General features: G+C 40.9%; 1 protein-coding gene across 2 annotated transcripts; it reads right to left on the reverse strand.

The window, feature by feature from the left end:
* Positions 1–1,271: 1,271 nt before the first annotated feature.
* LMAN1 (lectin, mannose binding 1) lies at positions 1,272–21,148 on the reverse strand. Of its 2 annotated transcripts, XM_065657346.1 has the most exons (14): positions 20,903–21,148; positions 19,608–19,762; positions 19,414–19,521; positions 17,008–17,069; positions 16,240–16,339; positions 15,290–15,413; positions 14,848–14,906; positions 14,124–14,256; positions 12,171–12,364; positions 11,981–12,051; positions 6,607–6,760; positions 5,748–5,869; positions 4,160–4,228; positions 1,272–1,867 (listed from the first exon to the last, which is right to left on the reverse strand). In XM_065657346.1, the coding sequence occupies exons 1-13, from the start codon at positions 21,129–21,131 to the stop codon at positions 4,192–4,194; spliced, it is 1,548 nt and encodes a 515-aa protein (XP_065513418.1). In that variant the 5' UTR covers positions 21,132–21,148; the 3' UTR covers positions 1,272–1,867; positions 4,160–4,191. The 2 variants fall into 2 exon arrangements, with proteins under 2 accessions (XP_065513418.1, XP_065513417.1); XM_065657345.1 differs by having other exon boundaries at positions 1,272–4,228.
* Positions 21,149–21,596: the final 448 nt, after the last annotated feature.

The following is a 21,596-nucleotide window of genomic DNA, read 5'->3' on the forward strand; positions in this document are numbered from 1 at the left end:
AAAAAACAACAAAAACCCCACGGATATTATGTAATCCTAGATTATTTGTGATTAAACAAGAAAATTTAAATTTCTTATTGAAATACAGTAACACTCAGACGCACAAACTCCAAATCACAAAACTACTTTGATATACTACAAATACCTATGAAATATTTTGTGTAAATCAAACCTGATTTTTATAATCACTGTGCACTTTCAGAACTACACATAAGTTGCAAGAATCTGGGAGAAGAATCAACTTTTTACATCTGACCAACTCTGACCTTGATTACCAAAACTGTGTTGCACTTCCCCACATGGCTTAGAGAACAGAGATCACAGATGTTAGATAGCTAATCCCAATTCAAACAGAGAATGCTAAACTTGAGCATGCATTAGTCTGAAGTTGAATGCATAAAATTTAATTTGTTATCTGGCAAAGTTTAAAAAATAAAAATCCAGCATTAAGTTTATACATAAGGTATCACTGCTCCTACCTCAGAGAGTTACTTCAAACTGGGCCTGGCAGCCTGGCTGGGGAAATCACAGCGAGGGAATCCCTGCTCTCCTGTAGGAGGTTACCAGACAAACACACTGTACTGGACAGAACAGTAAAAAAAAAACACCAAACAAACACACACACATCAACAACGAAAAAACCCCAAAAAAACAAACAAAAAACCCCACACTCCCCCCCCCACACACACCACAAACCCAAGGAGACACAGACTGACTTGCTTTGGGGAGGCACGTTGTATTCCAGCAAACAGGAGCAGAGCGCCCAGGTGACAGCGGTTTGAGGAATCTGGAAAAAGCACTTCGGAGGTACAGGCAATCTTCAGCTCAAAAAAATCAGGTACGTCGTACACTCAAAGCAGCCAGCAAGCAACTCCGTTTGCTGTTAAGAGACTTAGGAGTTGACATACTACTGTACATTTGACCCTAAGCGTCTGATACTCAAGGCAAGTCTGATAATACAAGCTCTTGAGCCAATTTCTTACTTTTAGGTTAGAGTCACTCTTGCACTGGACTGCAGCACCGAGGATACCATCCCTTCACGAAGAGCGAAGCGAGGCCGGATTCAGCACATCCAAGCCACGGCAGCCACTCGCCTCTTCCACACCAGCACGGCCGCCAAGTGCCCTTAGCTCTAGCACCAGGTGCTGCTGAACCCACATCGCAAACCGTTCAGAACCTCTGAACAGAGGCTGAAGAGTGCTCCAAACACACTTGCTTGGATTTCATGGACATGTACCAAATTAGAAAATGATTACTAAAAATATGCATCTTTATTCAAATAAGGTTCTCTCTGAACTTCAAGTGTCAATTTACATTAGTCAGAAACAAACATATGCAAATGTCAGCTGTTTGAATTTAAAAAAACAGTAGACAGTCTTTGCTGTTACAGTGATCGATGCATTGATAAATGTCAAATTTTCTTCAAACAAGAAGTTAGGTAATTTACAAAACGTGTTGTGAATTTTACTTTTAAAAGATTCACATGTGACTATGTATTGAATACACTCTGACCAGTACAATGAGATTCTCTTGTCGCTGCCAAATATTTGCTGTTTGTGATCCACCCTTTCAATACAATTATTAGACTTGTTCTCACCCATATTGTCAAACCGGATTCCACATTGTCTTCTCCTTCTAGTCTGAAATCTTACTTGGTAAGAACCAAAGACACTGTGACAGTGTTGAAAGAACCTTCTAGTATCCAGCCATAACAGGAAGCTACATTGACCGACAAATATTCTTTAAAGTCCAAATTTGTTGCTACCACTTCAAGAACACACAGGACAAAATTTGAGCTGGGCAACTGGGAGGTTTCCTTTGATCCAGTGAGTGACGAGGCAATTATGAAAGTTCCAGGGACAGAAGACTGTGAAATGAAGCATGAAGCAAAGTTACCACTTTTTGGATGTTACACTTTAGACCTTCTGCTCCCTAATACAAAAGTTTCCTAGTTGCACACAGGAGACATGACAGATCTATGAGCAGCGTAAACACACAAGCTGAGCCTCACACTGAAGATAAAATTGTAGGTTCGAGTTTTCCCTACACACTGTTCCCAGCCTCCGCTTCTTTCTAACAAAAGACACAAAAGTATGGGCTGCTCCAGCTTTAAAACCAAGTTATGTTTGGATAAATTCACAACAACAGAAAATACAGGCTTCCTCCAATTGACAGATTAGAGCTGTTCCTTATTATGCCAGAGATATGCACATACTGATCAAAATACAATTGCCAGCCTTTCTGTATAAAGGGTCTTGAAAAGCCTGCTGCGACATAGGGAGTTCTGCTTATGTCTTGTACTGATGCAGGAAAGCTTGCAACTGAAAGGAATGATACTGCGTGTTTTCAGAATAATTTAAGAAAACACATTAAGTTCAGTTAGAAGAGTCAAGGTTGCAATAGCTTAGACTCAAGGCACCTGTAAATATTTGCTGGTGTTGAAAGAACTGAATGGATCAATTCCTGTGTGTTATTCTGGCTTATCTGAAAAGTGTTTTTTCATTGATTTACCCCATTTATCCAGCAAGATCAGCTTGAGGCAGTAGTTTCTCCAGTTAGTACAGCAAAATCTTCTCAAATTCAAAAATGAACCTATAAAGCCATACCAATTACAGTGTACTATATACTGTAGCTATGTAAATAGGTGTGCAGGTAGTATCATTCCATTGATTTAGCACAGACATCTGCTTTTTGGACACTGTATTTTAAGTAACAAAATATATTGCATAGATTTATTGTTTCTCCAAACTGACAGGCACAATACTGAAGTGTTCTTCATTACAGCGGATTTGGCAGCATGTGTTGCACTCCAAGGGAGCAGATTGTAGGAATGCAGTAATAGTATGCTAGATTCCAAATAATTTTTGCAGATTCAGACAAACAGATTAATAATTAAAAGTGAAGTATCCTGATGCATTTGTGTATTTTATAGAAATTTTAAAAATTGAATACCCCTATTCTAACTCTACACACAAACAACTCAAGGACAAAGTTACCACAGTTAAGTAAACAAGCCAAAATGAATCCATTTCACATTCCTAATTTGGGTTATCTGCTTTGTTTCTTTCCTGAAGCAAATGTCCAGCTGATAGACAGTATCAAAAACACATGTTCAGGCTTATGCTTTTGATATTAAAGCAGAAACTGACACACAATACTGGTTCTACAATAGCTGCTGGATTAACGAACGTGTCTGAAGCAACAGCTCATGAAGAAATGGGTTCACATTCAGTACCTGTAGTTTAGAATACTTGCCATGTCAAGATTTAAATCAAAGCATCTGTATTTGATACATGAAAGACAGCTTTATAAGAGTAAAGACATATTCATACACTGAACATATCCTTAAAAAAAAAAAATCAGATTTGAACAGGTACAAAGCACTGATATCTTTGCTGAAAAAGTTCCACAAATCTCCAAACAAAATTAAAGATAGACTCGAAACTACAAAAAAAAAAGTCGCACAATATACCTGAAGAAGCTACTTTATCATGTTTTTTCTCACTGTCTTAAACCAAAATTCAAATTAAGTGGATAGGCCTTTGCTTGTTCTGTATGGTTTGTCTTCTGTGTCAGTCAGACTGTTACAGGCCTGTCTTTGTACCCACATATTAAGAAGTGTTTAAATCTATATCTCATGAAGAGTTAGAATCAACTAAATAATCCTTAAACTGTTAAATCTAAGTGGTAAAGAAATGAAATGTTTATAACAAATTTTTACTCCCGCCAAAAAATATTGAACAGTTGTTTGTCCTTTCACTTGCCTTTTTTTTTTTTCTTTTTTTAAGTAAAGTGATATGTCAGGACACTTGGTGGCAAGCTTTCTGCACAAATCATCCATCTGTAGTTCTCATTATAAACAACCACCAAACCTGGGTGTTTCAATTCCCTCCTCTGGAATCTTAACAAAAGAAGAGGAATATGGCATTTGATTTTCAGTATTTGTGAGAAAGTTAGCTGGAAACATAGACCTAGATAGGGTCCACAGTCTTCCCCTGTCTATCATTTGCTCCTATCATCTGCTTCTAACTTTTGCATTAACAGTTTAAATGCGAACTCATTTTGTCTATCAAAAGTCAATAATTTACAATATTGAAGTATATCAAACACTAAAATTTCCCCCATTTACAGAAGCGTATAGTTTTCTGTGCATACATACTGCTGTTATGTACACACAAAAGGAAAAGGTCATCAAAAGAACTTTTTGGCTGCTGCTTCTTGTTGACTCCTGAAAGAAAAAGCAGAAGAGAATTCATTAAGGACTTACAGCATAAAAATGCCTTTAAATAAATAAATATTTCATTTATTTGGGGATTAAAAGATTCCATTCCCTGTCAACAGAGACTTAGGAAAAATAAAACATACATCATATCACAAAAACAGAATATATTTTTTCTATTTACACAGACATGGGTAGCATCCCGACAGTTCCTATTTTGCATCAGAAGCCAGAAACTGTGAAAGAACTTATGAACTGATTTTTGAAACACTTCAACTAAAAGATTCTAAAGCTTCTCAGTATCTGATTGGCCTCAAAATCATCATAGCAAAGGAAATACGCAACTAACCAGTGAAAGAATTTACTTGAAATGGGATTTCCTTTTCCCTCTGGCACAGAACACATTAATATTTTTCTTAGCGGATACAGATACTCTGGAACAACCACACACAGACACTAGAATTACAAGGGCACCAAAAACAACTGAAAGGGACCAGCTCCTCATTTGTCTTGGAAACCATCTTTGCGGCCGATGGCATAAAGTGACACACGTAAGAAATGCACTCTCTCCACTCCGTCGAGGAGGAGACCCAAAATAAAACTTAGTGCTATCAGCAGCATTCGTCTTATATTAATACTAGTTATTCTTCCACAGAGGTAGCAAGCAGTATTTTCCCTTTGAAGGGCAATGCAGCTATTTCAGTCCCTACTCCTTATCCTGACTCGTGTGTGTGAGAAACAGGAGAGAAGATAACAGAGAAAACATCCCAGTTAGTTTAGGGGGGGAAAAAAAAAAAATTCCTTACACTGTCAATATCATATGTAGGAGAGAGATGAAGGGGTATGCTTTGTAAAAAAAGCTCACTGAGGAATTTGCAAGATTAAATAAGTAGCTTGTAGGTATGCATTGCAGAAACAACAATTTTTTAAAAAGCATCAGATCACATCAGATTTTGTTGAGGTATTAATAAGCTTCAGTAAGTCCAGCAGAAGACCCCTAGGACAGTGCTCAAGAGCTGAGGTACATGCTTCAAGAGAAGAGAGGGAGGGAACTGGGCTGGTTCATGCTGGACAAACGAAGGCTGGAAGGGCTCTAACAGCGGCTGTGCGATGCACACAAGGTGTTACTGAGGAGACAGGCACAGCTTCTTCACATTACAAAGGGACATAACGGTCAAATTCAAACAGGGCAGGTTCCCACCAGATAGACCATCGGGGTGGGAGGAGAATAAAAAAACCTTCATTATGATAATTAAACATTCCCAATAGGGTCCATAACAGTGGTAAATTTCCCATTCTTGGAGGTTTTTAAGACCTGACCAGCCTAAACACTAAACAAGGTGGTCTGAATTCAGTGTCAACCCTGCTTTAGGCAGAAGGTTGAACTAGAGACCTCCCAAGGTCTCTTCCAATCTGAACGATTGCGCGTTTCAAAGAAGATTAAGATAATCATACCGTCGCAATTGCATTTCTGGTCAGAGGTTTAAAAATCAATCACCCTGTTGTCTTTAAACAAAAACATACTTACCTATACATGATATAACCAATGAATAACACTGTTTGCACTGCTACAAATATGAAGAAGTGCATTGTAGATAAGCACGATGGAAATGGTGGCAAGTCCGGGCACTTCGATTTCTCACTAGATGGCTAAAACACAAGAAAAACAATATTTGAGGAAAAAAGCAAACAAGACATGGCATCAAACAACTGTTATATGTAAGAAACAAAACAAGGTCTTTGGGACATTATCTAAAAACTGGAACACAAGCAGAAAACAGACAGAAATGACACCACTCTGAAAAATCATAATCTTACTCCCCATCTCACTTTCCCTTTTATGTTTCTCAGACAAACTGACTGATGTTAATTTGAGGCCTACAGGGGAAAGGAAAAAGCTTTGGTAAATTAACCCAGAAATCAATAACCTTCTACGTTATCATGAGCTAATTCAGCTTAATTGCTACCTACGCTAGACTAAGGTGCTCCTGAACGTGAACGCGGCCATCTTCCACACGAAGACCTTAAGCGGAGCCTGCCCGAGTTTCCCCTGACCACAGCTCTCCCTTCCGTGCAGAAGCAAGAGAATCGCCTCTGCATAGAGCTGGTAAGTAGGGGTACAAACAGAAGCAAAGCACCCAGAAAACCTAATTGCTTGACCTTGTTTCCACAGGAAATTAGACTAAAAAAAAATCATGCTCTTTGTGCAAAACTTCTCATCAAGACATAGATCATGCAGCTGGGTGAAGGCAGTGCAGTTTTAGCGAAGCAGCCTAATGAAGGATTAAATGCTCCACAAACTGCATTCTGGCTCATCCTAGCATTTCAGTAACAGCCAAATAAAGAAGTATTACAGTCACGCTTTACACTACCAGCACACAATTTACCGTATTTCGTTGCACTAAGTGCTCAATGTCCCTCTTTACTACGTGAAGGTGCTCCTTGATGTCATTGAAGTGCTGGGTTGTTTCATAGACTCCTGCAGCAGAGCCTGGGTGTTGAGCTCCACTCATCAACCTCAGCGTATCAGCCACAGAATTTCTGAAACAAGACAAAAACCAAAACATCCTTCAGCGCAGAAAAGCTTTCCTACAAACAGCAATTCTGGACACCTTTTAGGCCATTAAAATTAGTTTGAAATACACAGTTTGCCCCAAAAGGCAGAAAACATTTTTCCTAGCTTCCAAGAATACCTGTTGAGAAATAACTCCTTAATCAAACTATGGTTTTTTAAAAATATATTTAATTCTGCAGACAGCTTCAATTTGTACAGTGCACCCTTTCCCAAAGTCAGGCTGAGAACAAGATCTGGCAAATATTCCATTGCCAGACATCTGCTTTGCCTGACTGATGAAGGCAAAAACAAGTGTTTTATGTGAGGCTCTTGCCAAAGCCTTAGGATAAGCAGAGTTTAATGCAATCTTTGAAGAAACCCAAAAGCTGTTTGAAAAAATAAATAAATAAAGGCAGTCATGTAAGAAATTAAAATAAAGAAGAGGCTTTAGGGATAAGGAAAGATTTAGATATATCCGTGTTTCACGATTATCATTTATAGGAGAAACTCATTTCCCGTATGCATTGTCATAATACTTAATATTGTCTTCATGTGAATTCATTTTGCTTCTACAACAAATCAAATTAAATCCGTAAAAAGTTGAGGTTCCATAACTAATTTTGTTTGAGGTAAACCAGTCAATGAGAGAAAAATACTTAATCTCTAATCAATATGTTTATATAATTTTCCCCTACTGTGATGTCTCTTTTCAGTTGCAAAGAGGATTATTCTACAGCTAAAATATTTATCATGTGAACGTTAATCTCTTCATTATTAATAAACAATCAAAATATATGTCTTTGGATTTCTTTTAAATTTACTTAAAACTTTACATTTTGTTCAGATGAGAGCTTAGTTTGATGCCTTCAGGGTGCAGTCCGAACCAGTACAGTGGTTTATCACAGTATCACAGAACGAGTTGAGGAGGATGGTCTGGTCCAACCCCCCGCCATCGCAGGGACACCTTCCACCAGACCAGGTTGCCCAAAAGCCTGTCCGACCTGAGCCTGAACATTTTCAATTTTAACTTTCACATAAGAAGAAACAAACTGGCTTGAATACGATTCATTGAGTCACCTGGTAACAGCAACACAATCATATTTGCAGGTGTTAAAATTATACCACTGATTTTTAAATGGCTCGTATTCATTGTGAAAATGGCAAGTTAAGCATCAAAACTTAAATATTACAAATAATCTTCATATAAAGATGATGCTCATCTTTTAGCTTTGCATCAATTGCTGTTCATGCCTTTAAAATTCAAAATCCACAGAATCAAAAATAAAATTAAAAAACCATAACAACAACAAAAAAACCAGCCAAGCAAAAAAACCAAAAAACAACCCCACACCAAACCCACAACCAAAAAGCAAACGGGAGGAAACAGAAAACCAGTAAGGTACACATCTATTCAAAGACACCATGACAGCTCTCCAGAAGTAAAAATGGCAAGCATAGATATGCCGTATTACAGCAGCTTTTGCTCCATTGTAAGAACTACGCAGCATGTTTAAACTACTTGAAGCAGCTACACACTAAGTCAAAGCTACGCACTAAATTAATCTACACAATTATTTCACAGCACAGATACACCACTTTAACAAAGAGGCATTTAGTAATTATGGTCCCTACTAAAAGCTGAATTAATGGTATATTTTTTATATACTACCAGTTCTTCTTAAAAATATCCCTTTAGCACACAAACCAATTTAACATACAAGACTACCAGCATTCTGCATACTTCTCACATAACAAACAAAAGCACCATATTCACCCTTTCCTGTCATCTTTGTAGAAGCTCATTCCCACACCCAGCACATCTTGGAAGATCCACCACTTCCCACAGTTACGTTTGCAGTTATTCCAGATAACGTACTGCACTCCAGGCCAGACAGAGCTCACCATGGATTTCTGCAAAACTCTCCACGTTTACCTCAACAGGCTTGTTTTAAATACTGCGAAGTTATCAAACGGAGTTACCAAAAACCAGCAGTTTGCTTCTGTAAGGTACAGCAAACAAAATTAATCAAAGCAGCTCTCACCTTCTTTCATTCTACATTACTGGTTTGGAACTGACACAAAATTAATGCAAAAACACCCTTCAACTGTCCTAACTTAAATTAGCATATATCTTATCCAGAAATTATTTCATATTTCTGTATTGTCATCGTATAGGTTAAAGTAAATTGACTAATACTTACTAATATAATTGAATTAGGGTTGTAATACCCTATTTTAGAAGACTCTCTTCTTAAATAACCCAAGCAACCACCACCATGCCCAGTGCCTAATAAATGCTGATAGCAACTCTGTCTACCCACATCCATCACGTTTATCTTGCCTCACTATTCTCAGCGCTAGAACACAAACGTGACACTCATTTTGTTCCTCTCCTTCCTAATCCCATCGTCCCTACAGAATTACCAGAAATCTGCACACCCACCTTCCCCCAGACTGACCCACTGCTTGTTAAAAGCAAAGTAACTTCCCTAAGTAGATATGGTCTGTTTCAAATTTAATATACGTTTACTTTTGCATGAACAATACCATGCTGATAGTTTCTATTGTATGAACATGCAAGATTCTCCTGTAATCAGATGATTAAGAAATCCACAAATCTTGACAAGAAAATTACTCAGTAAGTCCTTTTCCTCCGGGATGACCAGCAATGCAACAGCAGGCTGTTCATTTCTATCTATAAATAAAACATTTATTTAATCTAAGATAAATATTAAGACGATGTTACGCAAACTCATACCTAATAAATAGTCACTGAAGGGGCAGACTGGCAACATTAACAAGAAAATCTAATTTGCTTGTAAGGTATAAAGATTTGTCAAGAATATTAACATAAAAGCTTTTGTAGAACAACAAGTGCAAAAATGGAAGCACTCTAATCTTCATTCTACAAAAAACTGACCTACTTCGATAAATCGCAAGAGCTGCCCTTGAACTAATACAGGAAAAAACCCACAACTGTAGGAATCGGTTTTCACCTTTTTTTAAATCCAAGATAAGGAATGTCTTAACTACCATAAATGAAGGGTTAAACCAACTTAAAGCCATTCCTGCTAAAGCCGGCAACTGCAAAACATCTTAGGAGGAGCACACAGACATCCCTATCAAACACAGGAATCTTCTCAAATCCATTTCAGCAGTAGAGCACCTTCAAGATGAGATTTCTACTTCATTTGGTATCATACTGTGAAAAGGCACAGCATACCTCCCAATTGATTTTAAAAACTGCAACTTAAAAAGCAAAATTTTTAATCACTTGGGAACCTGCAAGTGTCCCTGCAGACACAGAAGTGTCCCGAGGAAGCTCACTGCCAAGTCCTCTGACAAGGACAGGCCAACCAACACCCCCGTTTTTCACTGATCTACACGAAACCAAGACAAGATCACTGAAATTACCTACACAATACATTGGCACATGAAAAAACCCAACACATTTCTGTCTTCACTGTGCAGTGAGGGCACAGTGCATTTCCCCCCCCGCTTTTTTTTTTCCCTTATCTCCCCCCTCAAGTGCTGTATGACAACATGTCTTAGCACCTAACAAACCACAGAATTTTCAGTCACAGCTGGGTTTGCAGTATCTCCAAGGATGAAGGCTGCAAGACCTTCCTGGGCAAACCACCTATTGCAGTGTGAAGGACCCTCACAAGTTTCTTTTCACATGTCTACATAGAAATTCCTGCATTTCATTTTACGTCCATTGCCCTTCATTCTGTCACTGGGTAACGGTAAGAAGAGTCTGTCTCTGTCACCCTCACCACCTCCAAAATCAGCTATTTATACCCATTGGTATGGTATCTCCAAGCCTTTTCTCCAGGCTATGTGATCCCAGCTCCCTCAGCCTCTCCTCATACAACAAATTCTCCAACTCTTTAATCATTTTCATAATCCCACACGTGACTCTCTCCAATTTGTCCATATCCCTGTGGCACTGGGGTGCCCAGGACCGGACACAGGACTCCAGATGTGGTGTCACCAGTGCTGGACAGGAGGGGAACCACGTCCCTGGACCACCGACCCCGCTCTGCACGCCACAGCCTGGGACACAAGGGTGCAACAGTGTCCCGGGCCCAACTTCTCCTCCACCAGGGCTGCCGAGTCCTTTTCTGCAGAACCGCTTTGCAGGTGGTCAGTCCCCTGGTGCACCCACGGATGGAGCCGCTGCCCACGCTGCGGGGCTGTGCCAGCCGCACTTTGTGTCCCCTCACTTTTCAAAGTTCAGGACACGACAGGACATTAAATACCTTCCAGATCTGGCCCTTGTTTTAACTGTCATCAAGAAGCAGTGCTCTCTCAAGCCCTACTCCTACTGATTTAAAAAAAAACGGGTTATTCTACAATGAAAATGAAAAAAAAAAAGGCCACTTCAAGGCTTGTACACACTGAAATTCTGAGACACTTCACATAAAACTGTAAATAGCTTTTGTTATATACAAATGAGTAACACTAATAGACCACTATGGAGCAAAAAATCAATATACAAGCTTTAGGCAGTCCTAGCAAACCTAGGGAAAAAAACCTCAAAGACAAAACATATGTCTATGTTGAAGAAAGAAGTAAACTACTTAAATTAGCAATAAATTGCAACAACTCTTATTACATGCGCAGACATTTTCATCTGTACAGAACTAATTCCGTGAATTAGTTACATGCCTTAACAGCTTGTTTACACTAAAAAAAACCCTAAAATATATCTAACATTATATAAATATAATACTACAGATTTTATTAGTAACATTATATAAAGAACTCATGTAATCATTATATCAGGAGTAGACTGAGTATATCTACAAGATACTCCACCCTTTTTTTTTAGGGTCACCAGACATAAATCAAAGGCATTTATGCCCATGCTGTTACCGATACTCAAAAATCAGAGCAACAAGTTTCCATGAGGTAGCAGGTTATCACACTAGCAGAAATCAATTGTTTTTAGAAAGACTGGACCTACCTGCTGAAGTGGAACCTCATGATTAAAAAAAAAAAAAAAAAGGCAAATTAGGGGGCTTAGCCACCCTAGGGACATGAACTTTATTATAGAAATTGAATGTATGGAGAGAGTCATCAGTAAGGAACTGACAGAGAAATTTTGAGTTTGCCAATATTCTCCTACTGAAATAAATAGGATTTAAAAGGTGGGAAATAATATAAAATTAAAAACACAGCCTTAATATTTAGAAAGCATTTACCTTATTTCATTCACTTGTCTAACGACCTCTTCTTGAGTTTTCACAACTGTCTCAATCTCTTGCTGGGAAACCTGGTGGGGATGGGGGAAGTAGTGAGGAGAAAAAGATCAAAATATCTTGGAAAAAGCAAATTGATCATGCTGTTGAAATAAGGTTATCAATCATGGTGTAATTTTTTTTTGTAACTTACCTGTCCTTGTTGACCTGGAAATGCAGCTCCTCTTTTAGCAATCTCATCTGTGACCACAGAGACGTATCTCCTCTGCTCATCCAGAATCATGTCCAATTGCCTATTAAGCTGTTTGATTTCAAGATGAATTCGATTCTGCCCCTCAAAGATTTGCCGCAGTTCACGATCACTTACAGTTTCAAAAAGATCATCCGCTGATAAGAAGCAAGCACAGGTAGTTCTTATATATACACATTCCTCATTAGTTGTACTATATAATTTTTCTTGCATCCTTAAAGTTTCCACATGGATGTACTTTTTTCCCATAATTTCATATATTTGGTGTTTATCTATCACTACTGCCACGGCGAAGCACACCCAAATGCAGTCCAAACACCCGAGCAGAGACAACCACATTCACACCCAGGCTCCACCTCAGAGCTCCAGTTTCAACACTCAGGTAATACACAATGCAAAATGGAAACAAGATGCTGTTATTATTAGAAGGCAGCTATCTTTGCATAAGCTAGTGCTGTATTACCAACTCTCCTTCAGAAGAGATTTGCAGGTATTAAGTGACAGTGACTTTTTAGCAAAAGCAAGCTTTAAAAAGTAGCTTGAAACAGAGAACTGAGTCCACATTGAGTGAGTTCTTCCGCAGCTCCAAAAACATCAGAAAGAAGAAAGTCCAAAAGACTCTGTGGCAGACAGATTATTTCTTATCAATGGAAGGCTGTTCAAAAACACAGGTGAAGTTAAAATGGTGTAGGACTTTCAGAACAGTCATAACTTATCACTGTGCAAAAAAAGATCACAACCTGAAATTTCAGGTTTGGATGCCTGAAGCACATTCCCGATACGTGTGCGTTCAAATACAGCTAATTCAATCCACAAAAGCAGGAAACAGACCGGCTTCCATTATACTATCAATAAGCAGATTTTTTTTTTTGCCTAGCCCTAATAAAAACGATAATAAAACCAAAACAAAAAACCCCACACACAAACAAATAAAACCTACTAAAAAACCCAACACGAGCAAATCAACAAAACCCCTACCATGTTCCACAGCAGAACATGTCAAAGGACTTCGGTTAAAAACGTCAAAGAAGTGGGCAAGAGTCAGTATTCTAATTTTCCTCAACTAAATATAATTTGAAATCAGTGCAAAAAACACAGTTCAGTCTGAAATATCTTTAAACAACTACTTGCTGAGAGCTGCAGATGTGTGGTACCAATAGCAGAAAGAGCAATTCTGGCTTACGTGCCAAACTTTAATTTCTTATCAACAGCTAAAAATGTAAAAATCAAGGCCACAGGTTTTAAGAATATCAAGCCATAAATTTGTTGTTAGCCAACCCAAAGACCAATACCAAACGCCAGCTAATGCTGTGGTGCTACAGCTGGCAGAACTCAATGCGTGTCCAATATTAGGCAAGCATTTAAAAACTCTTCCAAGCAGGCACATGTTCCAGCATATCCACTAGCCTGTCTTTAATAACCATCCATAAAACATGATGAAAAAAAGTTTGTTATGAATGTGCAGGAACAGACCAAAAAGATGACCTTTCAAATACACTGTCAAATAACCAAGAAGGACACGCTTCCTTAATCATCACTTTACGGAGGGAGGCACGACCTCCTCTCCCTTCTGCTGTTCCATACACATTCTCATCATTACCATCACGTTTCCATCCATTTGCTTTGTTCTCAATTCAGACATGACAAAAGTGACTTCATATTTCAGAAAACGCTTTGCAAACAAATAACCGAAGACCCTTAAATAAAGTAAATAACATCAGGAGGAGCCTGGTAAGACCAGTCAGAGTATCAGGCCCCAGTTCTAAATATCCCGGAAAGCAAATGTTTTCCTTGACAGTAACAGACACACGCACGCACAAAAAAAACCAAAACACACACCCCACACCAACAAACACACACCCCGACAAAAAGCCACCACACACAGAAATAACTTGCCTGGCTGTCCTTGCACATCAGGATGTTCCTTTTGAAATTCTTCTTTCTTCTTATCCAGTTCTTGTTGAAAGTGTTCAAACTCTTCTTGATACTTCTCCTTATCTTTTTGAGGAATTTCTGCATCTGGTGTTGGCTTTAAAACATTATCAAAGGGGGGGAAGAGATTTTTTTCATGTTCTCTACGACTCCTATTTAATTTATTCTCCAGCAAGGCTGTTCAGATTTCAGATTTGAAGACATAATACAATTAGTGGAGCCCATTAATATACTAAGTTGAAGTGAGAAACCAGACATTCCTATGGAAACCCATCACTTTTTCCTGATACTTTGTGATTACAAAGAAATCAAGTTTTACAGGGATAGATGCTCTTTAACAGTAGAGAAGTGTTCTAGGGGTATGGAAAGTTGAGATCAATAACAGATTATTTGGCCACTTTCCAAACAAAGTATACTTTTTAGTTCATTTTCTCTGCAGGTTTTGTTTTAGCATCATTATTTTTGCTGATTCAGTGTTGCTTGAAGAATTCTGGTCTTGAAAATGCTAATTAAAATATTACTGAAATATTACAGTATTAGACTCATTATTCTAAAACAGATGACAGCACAGCTACATGCTAAAATCCTCACACAGGGATGATGAGTATGACTTCAGAGGAAATGACAATGTGGTGCTACCTATAAAATATACAATAACATTCTACTAATTACATATAAAGATGCTTACTGCTTCCTTCCCAGGGTCAGTCAACTGGAAGGTCAGAAAAGACAGGACATCATGATCATCTGTATTCAACAAACAAAATGAAAAATGACTGTTAATCACTACTCCTACACGTTACAAAGCCCAGTACTTCACCAGCCACCCTTGCACGGGATCTGTGACAACAAGACCCTCCCAAAGTCATCCTGAGAACGTGTGCAGTGAGGAACGAGACTGCACAATGTCTGTCAGGACAAACTGAAAGTCCTTCTGCTCTAGCCAGAAAAAGGCCTAAGCATATCAGTAATTTGGGAATGGGAGACAATTAATTACACCATCATGATTTTAAAAAATAAATAAATACATAAAAAATATCAGTATATGGATCAACACTAGCAGTCAAGACACCTCCCTTGCAAGCCCTGCAAGCCTCCACGCCATTTGTCACGATTTTAACATTTGCTACCTGCAAGTCCCCCTGTTGCTGCAGATATTCCAAAATATCCTTGTGATGGCAACACCATTTCTTCCACTTTCGCACAAAATTCATAGTCTTCTTTATCCGGAGTAAAGCCATTGTTAATTAATACCTAAAAGGATGAACACTTATAATTTCTACCCTACAAATCTACTCATGCTAATTGCTTTGTCAGTTTACAATAACAGTCACAAATAGAACTTGTCAAGTAACTCAGCAGCTGATACTAGAAACCAAAATTTGTTTCTTTTCTGAAATACACTTTTAACAAAGAAAATGCATAAGCTTTCTATTTTAAAAAGGAAAAAGACATCTGAATCAAAGTTCAGCATGAACAAAATTTGACATTTTCTATTCATTAACTAAGAGGACATACCACATTAAAATTCAGATATACATGTAAATGTATTCATTGCAGTTTAAAGAAGCAGCAAGACAAATGAGCGTGTAGACAGGAACACGTGGGGGAAAGGGATACCACCAGGAGCCACGAAGGTAACGCCAGAAATGGTGCGGCACTGCCTGAGGCTGCTATGGGAGCACTTACACTGCTCCAGGGAGCACTCAGGGTTCAGGAGCACATCTGAAATGCTTGTGCACCAACGCACACAGGGTAAGAAACAAATTGGAAGCACTGGTCCATTCCCAGAGCTACGACACCATTGGTATCAGTGAGACTTGGTGAAATGGGTCCCATAGCTGGAGTGCTGGGACGGAGAGACAGGCAGGGCAGGAGAGGTGGCTTTTACCACTACAACACAGTACAAGGTGCATTCGTGTTTACTTTTAGAGAAACTGTTACTACAAAACGACAGCTCTACATTTTCAAGAATATTGGAATTAACATATGGGGTCTTAGGGTTTTCAAATACTTGCAACAATCTCATACACAAAAAAGCTGAGAAACATTAGTAATTGTGTTATTTCAGAGTACTTACAGTCAATGTTTTTTGATAGTAAGTTATCTTTACTCGAACAGGATAGGGCTTGTTACGAAAGTCCCTCTGACAGGATGCCAGGGCTTGCGTGGAACCATCACTATGCAAGAAGACAACTCGCATAAAACCGTATCTTATGACTTATCAGCTAAGACAAGAAAGCATCAGTGTATCACTACACAACATCATGACAGTTTTTTCAATATGTGAGTTTTTCAAAAGCTGTCCCACAACTGCACTGAGCTTTTCTGAAGCAGTACTAGATGCTTTACACAGGACACAATATGTAGAACACAGTAATGGGGAAATCTGTTTGCTTCTAAGGTACATTCCCGCACCTGCGAACTGAGATGGAAATAAGCTATATTCTGGACTGCACCAACCAAGCTAGATAGCTCTCCTCTCAGAGAATCCAAAAATATGTCAATTGTGCTGTTGACAATAAACGATCAGAAATCAAAATTAAACCAATTAATTTGAGTAACAGGCAACTGTGTGTGGAAGAAACCCACAAGCCACGAAGAGGTAAGAGTCTGTACCTCCATTATCTGAGTTCACCCATCCCAAAGGGCATAAGCCGTTTAAATAGCCATCAGTTGCCAATTTCTGTGCTGCCAAACCAGCATTTTAACAAATAAAAAAAACTCAACTGAAAAGGAAACAAGGTTTCCCATGAAAGAAACTTTTATAATGTTTCTCAAAGGGTTTCGTGCAACATTTCATCATTCAAAAGGAAACATTCACCAATAATACTGAAAATAAACTTACTTCTGATGGTCATACTGAAGTTTTCCATTGTTGCCTACAACAATCACTCCAGGATTGTTTTTCTAGAAAAAGAAAAAGCAAACAAATGGAATAGTTTAATTCAAAGTGAAACATAAGTAACATCTCTGATAGCCCTTCTGCAATACAGCACCTAAGGTCATTACACTGCAGGACACACCACAGATGTTTTTATTCTTTCTATACTTCAGGATTACACAAGCAAAATGACTGAGGAGCACCGTGTCGTGCTGCATGCTTTACAACACACTGCTACACTCTTTGCACAGTTAGGGGCGAAAAAACACACACAAGTTAAGGTCCTACATACACTACCAATTACCATCATCTGGCAAATACAGAAATGTAAAATCCAAGGATAGGAGAAATTCATATGTAGTGAAGATAGAGATCTTGAAACTAATAGATGACCCAATATATCCAACTTTGATTACATAACACTGGGAAAGACATCCAAACAGACGCTATGTTAACATCCTACTGACCTTGTCGCAGTAACTAGAAGAACCTCAGGAACTATCTGTCAGAGACTAAACAAAGCCTGTTGAACACATCGCCAGTTATCTAAATTGCTAGAGGATGAGAAGCAGCTAAACTGATAATGGCAGAACAGATTTACAGTTCACAGTTTACAACTGCTATTCCGGTTGCCTCCAGGAGTTTAAGAAGTGAACTCCAGTTTTTACAAGAGCACAATATTTCGGACTTAATCTTCCTTCCCTCTCTAACATTTCAGCTCATCATCTCTCAAAGTGTACTGGCTTTGGCTGGAATAGAGTTAAATTTCTTCATAGTAAACGGTATGAGGCTCTGGTTTTGCATTTATCACTAACACAGTGTTGATAACACAGGGACATTTTAGTCCCTGCTTACACAGGCTCAGGGCCTTTCCTGCTCCTCACAGCCCTCGCCAGCGAGCGGGCCGCGGCACGGGGGGACAGCTGCGCCCACCAGCCGCGGGGTGCCCAGATCATACGGCACCACGCGCCGCAGTGAAAGCTGGGGGAACACAGAGGAAGGAGGGGACGCTCAGAGTGGGGACGCTCGTCCTCCCAAGGCACTGTCACGTGTGATGAGCGCTGCTGTCCTGCAGGCAGCTGAACACCTGCCTCCTGATGGGAAATACAGAATTAATTCCTTGTTTCGCTTTGCTTGAGGGTGCAGCTTTCACCTATTAAACTGTGTTCCCCTCAACCCACAAGTTTTCTCAGTTTTACCCTTCCGATTTTCTCCCCGTCCCATCAGGAGGGAGTGAACAAGCAGCTGTGTGGTGCTCAGCTGATGCCGCGGTGAACCACGACATACAGGAATGTACTGTCACACTAAACAGACTGCCAGCTCTTAAGAAAGGAAAACAAGACTCAGACTTCAAGAATTTAAGAAATAACATCCTTCTCAATTCACAGTGGTGGGGTAGGGCGGCCCTTTGTCCCAAAATAACACAAACAAACAAAAAACCCCACAGACACACACTATAACCAAACTATTCTGCTTCTTTTCCTTCATCACATAGATTGTGACAACAGAACAGTACACCAGTATGCAGAAATACGGTGTTTCTACCTCTCAGCAATGCAGAAGGCAGGAAAAAAGGACACAAAAGCATTTAAAAATTCTTAATAAGTTGAACAATAATTCTATGTCTTGCCTTTGAAGATCAAAAACATAAACATTGTCTTCAGTCTTTCAACTTTTATATACAATAAAGTTTGCTGTGTATTAAAAGCCATCTGTAGGAAAAAAAGCTTGTACATCTACAAAAATATACCTCAAATATACAAAAGCAAGCCAAAGTAGTGCAGAAAAAAAACCAAAACACAACACACACAAAGCAGACCTACTACATATCGTTAAAGTTTTCCAGTATTATTTTGGACTGGGAAACTGGAAATTCAAAACAGCAACTGTCAACCCCATCTGCTGCAGGATTTTTGCTGCTGAACTGCTCCAGGCAGATTTGTTCTAAGAAAAAGAGCATATCTGAAGACAGACATAGAAATTTGTGCTTCTACAGTGTCACATTTTAGTACAATATGCCTCTTCCAAAGCACACATCTTCAGATACACCAACATTTCAAGTTGTGTACAGACATTCCAAAGTTCAGCTTGTACAGATGTACATGGTACTTTCCCTCCAAACCCAACACATCTTGGTGGAGACTCATTATGTGTTATGCTTTAACTTAAAAGCTTTAAAAAAAAAAAGTGTGAAAAAGTCAAGTAAAAATTCTATAGGGGAAAACTTGCTTATTTTAATTTATCCCCTCAAAGTGAAAGGGGGGGAAGAGCAGGAAAATAACATCCCATTATTTTCCACAAAGTTACATGTACAAAACAGGCAGGAAACTAATTAATAAACTCTGCTAGAAGAGTTTGCTTCCAACTAACCTTTCCATCGTTGTCAAAGGAATCAAAGAAAATTCCAACACCATTCCATTCATCGGCTGCCCCAAAAACAGGCCCTTCCAAGCCTTGCTCCTCTGTAAACCAGATTGCCTATTACAGAAAGCAAGAGTTGTAAGTCAAGATTCACGTTTTAAAGCATGTCTATTTTTTTGTCAGTTCAATCAAATTCTTAATACCAATCCATCAGCTCCAATGCGGCCTCTTCCTGTAACTCGAAAGGTCACTTCGACTTCCCAATATTCAAATATTGACTTGTTTTTTGTCCACACTGATCCTCTTTGGCTTTTCAGAGATGTTGTTATACGAATCTGATCTGCACTTGGTATGGCATCTGGAAAGGAACCAACACTTAAGATACAAAAGTGTTGAAAGTGCTTAGCTAGCCAATTAACAAATCTAAACTCAGAGTTTTCTGGTCTTCTCAACTACAGAACAGTTTTCAAAATAACTTTTTCGTAGAGTACTCAACCACTTGAGAGGGAAAAACAAAGAAACAACAAACCAAGCAACCAACACCAAGACCCCACACATTTATTTTCAACAACTTGATTACCACTGCTTTACAGAAGGCTTAAAAAGTTTCCATTTGGGGCCACAAAGTAGAACTTAAATGGAACATTGTTCTTGCTGTTAAGGTATATATTAAATTAATTTTTTAAAAGTCAGGTTTAGCTTTCTGCTGTATCCCACATGACTCTTCACAAATCACAGGTTTGTGTTCTGCTTATTAAAAACAGGTGTTCTAGTTTTCTGTTTAAAAGGATAATAGGCATACATTTACAGTGTTGTATTAAATAACTTTTGTTCTTGTGATTACCTGCTTTCAAAAGCAGGAAAAAAGCTCATCTATAGCGAGCTTCCTTCATGTCACTTGTAGCATAATGTCAAATAAGAGTCAAAAACTAACACTCTTTAACCAATATAAACTAAATAGAGTCTGTCAAAAAGAAACACACAGCAGAAGTCACTGCAGAGAAACCGTCCTAAGGCAGAACCTTGTGTGCATTTAATATCAACACATTATACAAGCGGGGGGGCTTACGGAAGACTTTTTAGTTCAATCGAACCCTTAACGCGTACTCCAGAGGACACATAAGAACCAAACGGAGTAAAGCCGTATTTGCCAAGGCACAACGTCCCTTTCAAGCCTTTATATCAGGAAATCCACGGGGATTTCGGCCGCGCAGCAGCCCCGGGACACCGGGCCGCGGCTGTGCCGAGTGACACATCAGCACTGCGCGGAGCCGCCGCGGCGGGGCCCCGGGTGACCCGAACCCGGGTCACGGCCGGCGGGGGGACGAGCGGCCCCGGCGGCCCCGGCAGCGCGGCCCCGGCGGCCCCGGCAGCGCGGCCCCGCCGGGCCAGGCCCGCACCGCGGGACCCCCGCCGCTCTCACCGGCACCGCCGCCCCGGCCGCTTCCCGCTCCCCCGGTAACGAGGCCCACGGCGCGGCCCCGCCGCCCGCACTTACTGCCCGTGTGCACCCAGAACGGCACCGTCCCGTCCGCCTGCACCAGGTGCGGCCCCTTGAAGCTGTACTTGTACTCGAAGCGGCGGTGCGGCGCAGCTGCGGCCGAGCCTGCCGCCGCCACCTGCCCGAGGGCGAGCGGGAGGCGGCCGGTGGCGAGCAGGGCTCCGGCCAGCAGGGCTCCGGCCAGCACGGCCGCCGCCAGGCCGCCCCGCCGCGCGCGCGCCGCCATCTTGCAGCGTGGTGCGGGACGGCGGCAGGGCCAACAGGGCGCCGCCTGATTGGCCGAGTGCGGGGGCCGGGCGAAGGGCGAGGCCCAACGGGGAGCCAGCGCGGGGGCGGGCCCAGGGAGGCGGGGTAGACGTGGCGCTCCGCAGGGGCGGTGGGCGGGGCGGCTTGGGGCTCCGCCCCCTGTCCTTCTGGCGCGCCGGGGCGGTCCCCGCGGTCCGTCCGGGCGGGCTCGCGCTGCGGCGGCGGCGCGGGAGGGGGCTCCCGGAGAGCACGAGCCTGGGCGCGCGGCAGCGCCTCGGGCGGGGGCGGGGCGGGGCGGGGCGGGGGGCGCGGGGCGGGGCGGGGGGCGCGGGGCGCTGTGCGGGGCGGGGGGCGTGGGGCGGGGCGGGGGGCGCGGGGCGGGGCGCTGTGCGGGGCGCTGTGCGGGGCGGGGGGCGCGGGGCGGAGCGGGGGGCGCGGGGCGCTG

Source organism: Caloenas nicobarica, chromosome Z, assembly GCF_036013445.1.
Source record: "Caloenas nicobarica isolate bCalNic1 chromosome Z, bCalNic1.hap1, whole genome shotgun sequence".
Taxonomy (NCBI): Eukaryota; Metazoa; Chordata; class Aves; order Columbiformes; family Columbidae; genus Caloenas; species Caloenas nicobarica.

Bases quoted from the DNA above. Each gene is read 5' to 3' on its own strand.
- LMAN1 (XM_065657346.1), bottom strand. From the start codon at position 21,131: ATGGCGGCGCGCGCGCGGCGGGGCGGCCTGGCGGCGGCCGTGCTGGCC. The intron at 15,414-16,239 runs GTAAGTACTCTG...TCATCCTTTTAG, and splicing joins ACTATCAAAAAACATTGACT to GTATTAATTAACAATGGCTT. The intron at 5,870-6,606 runs GTAAATTGTGTG...CTTGTGTTTTAG, and splicing joins ACTTAGTGCAACGAAATACG to CCATCTAGTGAGAAATCGAA.